Here is a 10,987-nt window from a genome sequence, read left to right as displayed (position 1 = left end):
GCAGGATCAAATTCACCCATCTTTTAAACTAACCTTCGACATGGCGGCTCTCATTTATGCCACAGTTGAGCTAGAACAACGTTCTATACCTTTTTGGAAATGGCATTAAGATTTAGCTAGGGTTATCATCGCAACTCATTATTAAAAAACAAGTTTTAGGGTTCCATATGGGCCCCTGAACCGAGAAATATTTAAGATTTTAGACGTTTTTGACAACGAAAAGATTAACATGTTTATAATTTACTGTTCAATGTCCCTCTACCTCTCTTATAAAATTATTGTTTTTATATGACATTATTTCCATTAGTATTAATATTTAATGAAATTCGCTTGTTTTTTTACTCACGTACCTATGATAACTAAAGAAAAACACAAATTATGAAAATTTTCAGATAAAAATGTTGGCATTATCTCGAAGATTATGCTCTGGAGCTGTTAGGCTGCCAGTCACGACCAGTATGGCAATGTCTACTGATAGTAAACTTATGAAGGAACCTAGCAAATTGGATGCATCACTAAAATATCAGGTATTTTTTTTTAGCTTGGGTACTGGTTTTAGGCTATTTTAGGAAGGTACTCTCTTGCCAGTCACGACCAGTATGGCAATGTCGACAGATACTAAACTTATGAAGGAACCAAGCAAATTGGATGCATCTTTGAAATATCAGGTATTTTACAGCTTGGGTACTGGTTTTAGGCTATTTTAGAAAGGTACTCTCTTGCCAGTCACGACCAGTATTGCAATGTCCACAGATAGTAAACTTATGAAGGAACCCAGCAAATTGGATGCATCTTTAAAATATCAGGTATTTTACAGCTTGGGTACTGGTTTTAGGCTATTTTAGGAAGGAACTCCTCTCTAACTCTCTCACTCTCTTATTTCCGTAGCTCTTTCTCTCTCGCTCCTTCTCTCTTTCTCTCTCTCCTTCTTTCTCTTATAATCTCTCTCACTTTCTTATTTTGCATTCAGCATCTGGAGACATAGCTGGTTTTAGGCTATAAGGCAATCTAGAAGATTAATCTATTTTCTATTGACTTATACTTGGTTCCCTGAACATAAAATAGTATAGCAATAGAAATTAAACTTAAAACTAGTCAACTTTAAAACAACAAGTTTCTATAAAAGACTTATTTAGATAATGTTAAATTATGCAGCAAGCTAAGTAAATAATGCATAAAATGATTTTCAAGCTTTACATAAGCAAATTATTTTTTGCATATTTTGTTGTTCACTTGTAGTGAATGAAGGAATGCAATCTCCCCAATATCTGAATTGTTTTTGCTGGTGTACTATCACTTTCGCAAACAAATTGCGTGGCAGTGGCCCTCAAATGGTCTAAAGAGCACAGAACCAGACACCATCCCGTTATTTTAAAATAAATTCAAAAAGGGGGAAGGGGTAGTTTTTCGTGTGTTAGTTTTTTACTATAGGTTAGGTTGGGTTAGGTTAGGTTTTATTGTGTTGTGGGTAGCTCCTTATGGTTATGATACCACAGGTATGGGTCATGCAGGGTTAGTGCTCTCCGCAGGAATAGTGCTTTCCACAGAGACTAAAATTATAAAGAGGTTTAAGTGATACTGTACAACATTTTTAAAATCAAATTGAGTGGGGAAACCAAACGCTGTTTAAATTGTTACGCACGAAAAAAAAATATTGTATGCATCAATATTTCATGAACTTAAAATATGGGAAAATTGAATATTTGAAATATTGTTTTCCCATACTATTTCATTGCTGGTGAATCTGATTAATAATTTCTCTCTGTTGTTCAAGCTATAGCTTCATAATTAAATATGTACAGTACAAAGTACCTATAGATACAAATACTGGAATTTCTTAGAGAGAGAGTGGGGACAATGGGCTGTTTATTACTCTAGTCCCCAAAGTTTTATAATAACGTTTTCTTTTTCGTTGGCTTAAAAACTTTGGGGACTCCAGGAATTTTGATTAGTTGTTTCATGAATTACTAATTTTAATTTATAGAAGGGTTAAATTTGATTATCATCATTAAGGATGTACATCAATTTATCGGCCATTTTGAACCCTAAGAATTTATATATTTCCCAAAGTCATAGACGTTCATGGTTCGTGGGTTACTGTTTAGCCCCCTTAAGCTCCCTAAAAATAGTAGAAAGCTTGGACGTCCCTGCTCAAAGGTAGGTATACCTATTTCTGAAAAAAGTTATGCAAATCTGCCACACATGTTGATATAGCTATTAATAGATAAGATATCTGATATGTATTCCTTTAAAAGAACAGAAATGGTACAACAAGTTATCCTTCCAATTATTATGTTTGATATTATTCTGTCTTTGGTAGCTTTTAATATTATGTGGAAGAAAGGGGCGTCTATATTATTTTTATCACTTTAAAAAACTTCTATGTTGTACTGTAAATGTTTGGCAATGATAATCTTTTATGGAAATATTAAAGCATGAATAAAAAGTTGTCTTTAAAAAAGAATGTTATAATCAGGAAAAATCACAAAACCTATCAAGGAAAAAAAATGTTATAAGACCGTTCTTTTAAAGTAAAGGAGACTTGAAACCAGCTGGGTTAGGGTTAGCCTTAGGAGAGAAATAACAATAGCATCATAAATATTTTACCAACAAAAATATCCCCAAACAGCTGCGATCTAACCCTTTTTTCGGTCACTTTGAAAGCCTCACTTCAAATCCTTTCCAATTCCAAAGGGGTTCATTCGTTGGATTTAAAAGATTTATGTCAATTTCATGTTTAACTTGTAAAATTTAAGTAGTAATGTAATGTAATTGAATTACAGTACAAATGTTGTGAGATAATCAAATTAGATTAGGTTTAGGTCTTCTTTAGTTAAACAAGAACGACAAAACCCTTAAAAGAGAAGCTGATATACTCAAACACAACTACATAGGATACTACAAAGAATATTTGTCACTTACATTTTAGGATATAGACATCCTTTGTTTATTATATTGTGCCCAATCGTTCTTGTAATCTTCATTTCGAAATCAATTTAAAGGGACAAATTAAACAGCCAGACTTTCTGTTAAGAATTATTACCATTGTAAAATTACTTGTCTGAGGAATCATTCTTCATGCAAAGTTTGAAATCAATAGGACTGTTCTTTTATGTCCAACGAACGGACATACATTTATTGAAAGCTTTGCTTTTAAAAACTAATGCCAACAAAGTTGTAAATTGGAAAACCTTCACTATGCAAGTTTAGTATTGTCTGTTTTGTTTTAAACATTTAAATGTTTGTATTCCAAATTAGGCCTAGTAAATGGGCACTATTATAATTTAGTACGGCAGCTAACCTATATTTATGTCTGTCCGTTAATCTTCCTTGATTATCAATGGATTTTAAAACTAATACATCTATAATACAAAGTAGAACGATGTCTGTCTGTCTGTCTGTCCGTCTGTCTGTCTCTCCGTCCGTCCGTCGCTTAAGATCTCGGTAAACACTGAACCGATCGGATTCTACTCTTCAGGGAATATACCTACTGGTCCTGTGGTGGTTTTAGGCTATTTAATTTTCTTGGGGGATGGGACACCCGAACCCCCCCAAAAACAAAAAATCCCCCCCTATTATTTTTTTTTATTGGTCCTTTTACGTATTTAGCCCAAATTTTTTTTTTATTACCTCTTGGGGCAAAGCCCCTAGAGGCTAGGGGCGAAGCTGCTAGTTTATTTATATAACTAGCGGCTTTGCCCCAAGAGGTTTAATCAAACCAATGTTTCGTATTTTAGATTTTAAGAAAAGTTAAAAAAAAATTTTTGGGGGGGAGAAATTTTTTTTTTGGGGGGGGGTAGTCGACCCCACTATTTAAATTTTAGTTTTAAAAAGAAAAAAATTTTTTTTGGAGGGGGTGTTTTTCATTTTTGGGGGGGTTGGGGGTGTCCCACCCCCCAAGAAAATAGCTTAAAACCATCACAGGACCAGTAGGTATAATCCCTGAAAAGTAGAGCCCAATCGGTTCAGCGGTTACTGAGATCTTAAGCTTCAGACGGACAGACAGACGGACAGACAGACATCGTTCTACTTTGTATTATAGATTTATTTATATAATACTACAAAGGGTTATTCCTTTTTTAAAAAAAAAAGATGAACTTATTCTTGTTTTTATCTAAATGCTTTAAGGGATATTTTTGTTATTATGTATTTAGGCGGTTTATCTTAAAGTGCCCAATGGACCCCTTCCCCTATATTTTGTTGTAAATGGAAAATAGGGGAGGGTAGTGTTTAAGAGTTAAGAACAAGAAGAGGGGTTGGCGTGCAAAATACGCTTTTTGAGTTAAAGTACCTACACTAAGTAAGAATAGAATATTTATAAAAGTTTAGCTTCTGTATTTATTTTGTGTTTCTAGTTGTTATAGCAACAGAAGGAAAACAAAGATCCAAAAATTTATTTATTTTGGAGTAAAACTTAGACACTTGTATAAATAGTTTTAGGCTATTTTTATTCTTATTCCTTTATTCAAGTAATTTAGAGAGATAGGGAAATAACAATTGAATAAAGACCAATTAAATTATTTGTAGACTTTAGGTACTGGAACCTATATTGAAGCTTTTTTTTCAGTGGTTAGCGAGATCTTAATGGACTAACAATATTGTTTTTTTTCAGGATTACTTTGGTGTGCACAAGATGTTTACAGTGAAGGACCTATTTGATGCCAGAGTTCATTTAGGAAAGTTACAAATAGTCAGAAATTTAGCAGGGAGGGAGGAGACATTGGGCTGTTTTTTGCACTAGTACCCAAAGTTTTATTATAACGTTTCTTATACGTTGGATTAAAACTTTGGGAACTTCGAATTTCGACTGGTTGGTTGTCCAAACGTTTCAACCACTAATTATAATCTACATAAAGGGTAATTTTGAGTATCATCATTGGGGTGTACATCAATTAATCGGCCATTGTCTTATCCCTTTAGATCCTTGGGAATTTATATGGGTAAGACAATGGTCGATAAATTGATGTACATTCTCAATGATGATACACAAAAATTAACCCTTCTGTAGCTTACAATTAGTGGTTAATATGTTTGGACACTTAACTTAATGAACCAACCAATCAAAAAACAAAGATGTGAAGCCAACGAATAAGAAAACGTTAATACAACAAGTGCTAGACAATCAACCTATCGATTGCATTGCCCTTCCCCCAAAATTGCTATAAACCTTTTCTAGATCTATAAGAAGCTTTACTATAAAGGACAACCATATCGGTTCAGTGCAGCGGTTAGTAAGTTCCTTCGCTACACACAGACAGTCAGACATCCTGTTACTTTTCATAATTTTTATGCACATCGCGTCGTAAAATCAATTCCTACTTTTTCGAAGCATTTTGTTTTTTTATTTTGCGTTCTAAACATTAAGATTCTTTTTATTGAAAAAACTGCGTTTTATAAAAGTTACAAAACATAATGTAATTTACAGTAAAGAATACAAGAAATTGGTTGTATTTTATTTGATGATTTTTCCCTTTACAAAATTGCCAGATTGTTATAGTTACACTTTTGAAAGCGCAGCTTTTTTACAATTGCTGACATATGTTGTAACTTTGTTTACAGGTCATAAACATACAGCTTTAGATAACAGAATGAAACAGTTTATTTATGGAGTGAGGTAAGCAAATTTTTCTTTGAAAATGGTTGAATTTAGTAATCTAGTCTGATTGACCTATTCAATTTTAAGTTTTTTTATAATACTACTTCTATCTTTACAAGATTTCTTCAAAATTCAACGCTACTCCAGATCAAATCCTTTGATTTTTATGTCTTACTTTTGTTTCTGAAACTATTCATTTTAATATTCAAGATCTTTGTTTATTTGGTTAAGATAAGGAATACTGAATAATGTTAAATGTATATTATATCTTTGAACTTCACATAAGACAAGCCAAAAACTTTCTTTGCATTCTAAATACAAATCAGACCACTTTATATATGAGTCATGATATATATTTATCTATCTATTTATTAACTATATCTATCTATTTAGGTTTGGACAAAGTATAATAGATCTAGACCAGACAACTCTTCACTTGAGACAAGCCCTAAACTTTCTGGCTCATATAGTTTACAGGAATTCATCAAGTTTTACAAGAAAATACACATAAAAATTACATATCGATTTGTAATCGAATACAATGGAACATTTTTTTAAAGAAATACTTTTCTGCAGTCAAAAATATTCATTATTGTCTGAAATACCTACTGTGTTTAAATAGATAGGAATTAAGTTACCCCTAATATAGATTTAAATTATTTGTTAAAAAGTTTGGACCTACTAGTTTAGAATTGACCAAATTACAATTCAAGAAAAGTACCCATCAAATCCAATGAATGAGATAGTCTGGTTAAAAACTTTGGGTACCTTTTTAATTTGAGTCCAATAGACTTTTGAAACTTGATGATTTTAACCAGGAATGGCATTGTATTATTCGTCTGTAGACAACCTCAATTAATTCATCTGGTCGACAAAACTGCACAAGGAAAATTATTTTATCAACAACAAATATCATAGAATGACCATTTAAAAATATATTTACCTCTAAATAATTTTGATTGTTTTCTTTGGTCGTTCTTACAACAGATAAAATTCCATTGGATAAGAACCGGTTCTCAGCCATTCCGAAAAATTAAACATTGTATCGTTTACAGACAATTTTCTACGAATGAAAAATCTTAAAAGTAATAACTACCAGTTTTGATATTATAATTTTTCATTTTAATATCCGCGGAAAGCTGTCCCTAATACGATGTGATAAATAACTATTATTAATGAAAAATTAGTGATAAACAATAATGAATTAATAAAAATAACCACCCCCTTCACATCTCTCCTAATAACAAATTTTAAATCCATGTAAGACTTGTCCATTTATGTGAGCTGTAAATACTATTTTTTTGTCAAATTCTTGATCTTGAGTTTGGAATGCGATCTTTAGAAAAAAATGTAAGGTTTCATAACTGTCCTTTCACTACTAGGATATCTTTTTACAATAAAACGTACAAATTACATTCATCTAATGGTACTAAAAAGAAAATTTACTTTTTCTATCTTGCTCTTTATTAGCGGAGCATCTGTATAAAACAACTAGGTATTGTAAAACAACTTATGTGAAATTATATCTAATATTAAACAGAAATCAAACTAAAAAAATGCGTACATTTTACCCTTTCTGGGCGTATTATAAAATTACCTTTACATACTTATTTAATTTAACTGTCTAACAGTTTACTATCCTTTTTTATAGCTGGTGTGGCTATTTATAAACATTGATATTCTTATAACTTTTAAATTCTATGTTATTTTAATTTTTGTAAAAATTATTTGCTGTTTTAAAAAAAATCCCAAGTTAGAGGTACCTGATTTAAATTCAAACAGGTTCATAAATCCAATACAGTGCAAAATATTTTTACATCCGTACTCAATGTTATGTAAAGTGTACTTTTTTATCCTTACATAAAAGTAACCAACCGGTAATTTCCTAAGAGAAATCGTTTCTAGAACAAGCAACTCCACCCTCCCCCCCCCATAATAAAAATTATTTTTTTTAGTTTTAAACTAAAATAAGTTGAAATGGGAGGGGGTTCGACTTCCTAGCTCCCCCTCCCCCCTCAAGTGCCCCTAGAGCTCAGTCCTCTAGGTACGCAGCCGCATGTATATCATACACCTATGTTAAAAAAAAACAAGTGTGATAACATCCATTTGACCAAAGTTCGCAAACTTCACAGTGCATTTTAAAAATTTACGTTTATAAGTTGTCTATTTGCTTTATTTGCAGAATAGTTGGACGCAATTATACAAGAATTCTGTCTAATTGTCAAAGAAATCACCATAAAATAATTTTATCGTACAGAATGTGGAGAGTATAGCTTTACTCGATCATGGAAAACAGAAATATTTTGTGCCCCTAATCAAGCCTTCAAACAGGTATTTTCAATGTTTTAAATTACCTAACAATGAAATAATGGCCCATAGTATAATATTATAGTAACAGGATGTCTATCTGTCTACCTGTCTCTGTACTGCAGACTGAGCCACAATGATTCTCTTTATAGCCTTTACATTGTAGCTTTTTGTATTTCCAGAAAAGGTTTAGGTATAAATATTTGGGGGGAGGCTATCACCACTCTCGCAATAGAAATCACCCCTAGAAAAAAATTACTAGCCCTTAAATTAATTTTCTTTATGAAACTAAAATTAAAAATGGTTGGGGCCTCTAGGGGGCGTAACCGCTAGTATAAAGACATTCTAATGTAGATATTTTTAGGAGATCAGATTACCTAGTAATAATGGTCCATAGTCCATACATGAGTATAATATAATATATAGATTATAGATATACTAATATAAATATATAATTAGGAGATAAGACTACCTGACCTAGTTATAATGATCCATAGTAAAGAAACTTATCAGTATAATATAGTATATAGATATACTAATATAAATATATATTTAGGAGATAAGACTACCTGACCTAGTAATAATGGTCCATAGTAAAGAAACTCATCAGTATAATATAATATATAGATATACTAATATAAATATATATATTTAGGAGATAAGACTACCTGACCTAGTAATAATGGTCCATAGTAAAGAAACTCATCAGTATAATATAATATATAGATATACTAATATAAATATATATTTAGGAGATAAGACTACCTGACCTAGTAATAATGGTCCATAGTAAAGAAACTCATCAGTATAATATAATATATAGATATACTAATATAAATATATATTTAGGAGATAAGATTACCAGACCTAGATATTATGATCCATAGCAAAGATATACATGATTATAATATAATATTATATAGATATATTAATATAAATATATATTTAGGATATAAGATTACCAGACCTAGATATTATAATCCATAGCAAAGATATACATGATTATAATATAATATTATATAGATATATTAATATAAATATATATTTAGGATATAAGATTACCAGACCTAGATATTATGATCCATAGCAAAGATATACATGAGTATAATACAATATATAGATATACTAATATAAATATATATTTAGGAGATAAGATTACCTGACCTAGTAATAATGATCCATAGTAAAGAAACTCATCAGTATAATGACCACAGAGCTATCTTCGATGCTGCTAAAATTGGTATTCCCACAATTGGTAAGATTTTAATATTTTTCTTTCAATATTTTGATCTATATATTTTATTTTCCCTATTTTTTCTTGTAAGGCTTCTATAAAACAGTAGGTACCTAATAAATTCAAAGATCTGATATTGCAAGGACTTTCAAGCTTTTTTTTTTGGGGGGGGGGGGGTGGAGGGTGGGAAGGTTCAAAATTTACCCCTCTTTGCCCCCCCCCCCCTCCTTTAACTGTCTTTGGAATCCTTAAGAATGTTTTAAAATTGAGATATATGAAATGTATAGAAATGCAAAACTGAAATGCATTCTTGTTTTTTTTTCAGGTATTGTTGATTCTGATTGTAATCCAAACTTGGTCACTTTCCCAATCCCAGGTACAGATGGATAGATAGCTACTAGATAGATAGATAAATGGATAGATAGATATGCTGCATGATTAGTGGCACTTATACATATTAAATTGTTATTTATGATTCTATTAGTCACTTTCCAATCAAGTAAGAGTAAGGTTTTTTTTATTGACAGACAGATAGATGGATAGTTAGATATGTTGATTGTTGTCAGATAGATAAAAAATTGTATTGTTAATTTTGGTCACTCTTACAATCTCAAAGGGAGTAAGTTAGATTCTGTATAGATAGAGAAATATGTTGATTAGGCTCAGATAGAAATTATATCGTCATTCTGAGAGTAAATGTTCACCTATCCAATTCACGGTTGGATAAGATAGATTCTATATAGACAGATAAATATGTAGATGGACATATAGAAGCTGGATAGATGGATAGATATTTATATAAACACTAACTTTAACCAATCCCAATTGCCAATTGTTAGATAAAGGGATAGATAGACATATTAATATTTAATTTACAATTTACAATAGATGGATATCTAAGTAACCAAATAATAAGTTGATAATAAGTTGAGTTCCAATATATAGTACATAGTTCTTGATGCATTTAAGTGCAAAGGTTTAAATTAAAACTTTATTACGGCTTCGTTATATTGGCTTCTATGAAAAAAACTATATTAGGTATAAAATAATAAAGTTTATTTTTATAATCGTCTTTCTATCCTGTTTTTCAATTTAAAATCCTCAATCCGGCATCTATTTTTACACTATCTAGAATAGGGGTCATGTAAGGTTTTTATTATTATAAAATCTTTAAGAAAATAACGCATTTAATGCGTTTGACAGGAAATATTTGGTTCAATTTTCTGTGCCCTTTCTTGGAATTTACATTTTTAATTTTTACATTAAACGGCAGCAATTATATATTCTGTCATTTCCATTTTTTCACCTTTTCAAATGGGCAAAAACGGAGAGATGAGACAATGAACCTTTTATTTCTTTTTATTTCCAATTAAATTAGGCCGACTGTAGATTAAAATTATTGGTTTAAAAGCTTTGACACTTCTAGTTTGCAATCAACCTATCAAAATTAAATATTAACGTTCACAGTTTTAAAGCCAACAAATACAGAAATTTTTTATAAAACTTTGGGTAGCTGTATAATATGCAATCTAATGACCCCTCTTTTTTTTGTTGTAAAACTACATTTTTGGAATATGAACAAAATAATTTTAACTATTTTTAATAGCTTTAATGAGGTATTCTGTTTGCAGGTAATGATGACAGCCTGTCAAGCTCCAGATTATACCTGGATCTGTTTAAGAAAACCATCCTGGCGGCCAAAGAACAAAGGGCGGAAGAAAAACCTGAGTAGAATTTTACATCTTTTTTACATAACTATTTTAATGTACAATGTACATAACTTTTTGTTTTGTACCTTCCTATCTACATTGAAAAAATACCAAAAATTCCTAGATTATTGATTTTTCAGA

At 30.9% G+C, this 10,987-nt stretch overlaps 2 protein-coding genes across 5 annotated transcripts in view; one reads left to right on the top strand and one right to left on the bottom strand.

Moving 5' to 3' along the window:
• The window catches only part of LOC145314679 (large ribosomal subunit protein bL20-like), a 184,246-nt gene that overhangs the window by 125,604 nt on the left and 47,655 nt on the right, over nucleotides 1-10,987 (bottom strand). The window lies entirely within an intron of this gene.
• On the top strand, nucleotides 397-10,987 carry mRpS2 (mitochondrial ribosomal protein S2). 3 transcript variants are annotated; one of them, XM_080154692.1, is made up of 9 exons: nucleotides 397-527; nucleotides 4,613-4,677; nucleotides 5,561-5,614; nucleotides 5,990-6,077; nucleotides 6,419-6,482; nucleotides 7,854-7,927; nucleotides 9,050-9,158; nucleotides 9,463-9,513; nucleotides 10,769-10,987. In XM_080154692.1, exons 1-9 carry the CDS (start codon nucleotides 399-401, stop codon nucleotides 10,867-10,869), a joined length of 735 nt encoding a protein of 244 aa, XP_080010818.1. In that variant the 5' UTR covers nucleotides 397-398; the 3' UTR covers nucleotides 10,870-10,987. The 3 variants fall into 3 exon arrangements, with proteins under 3 accessions (XP_080010818.1, XP_080010819.1, XP_080010820.1); XM_080154693.1 differs by lacking the exon at nucleotides 397-527 and adding an exon at nucleotides 589-668; XM_080154694.1 differs by lacking the exon at nucleotides 397-527 and adding an exon at nucleotides 726-806.

The sequence above is a fragment of the Acartia tonsa genome, chromosome 3 (genome assembly GCF_053477335.1).
Source record: "Acartia tonsa isolate MP-2025a chromosome 3, ASM5347733v1, whole genome shotgun sequence".
Lineage (NCBI taxonomy): Eukaryota > Metazoa > Arthropoda > Copepoda > Calanoida > Acartiidae > Acartia > Acartia tonsa.
Note: the sequence above shows the minus strand (reverse complement) of the source record. Positions and strands in the feature narration are given on the sequence as shown.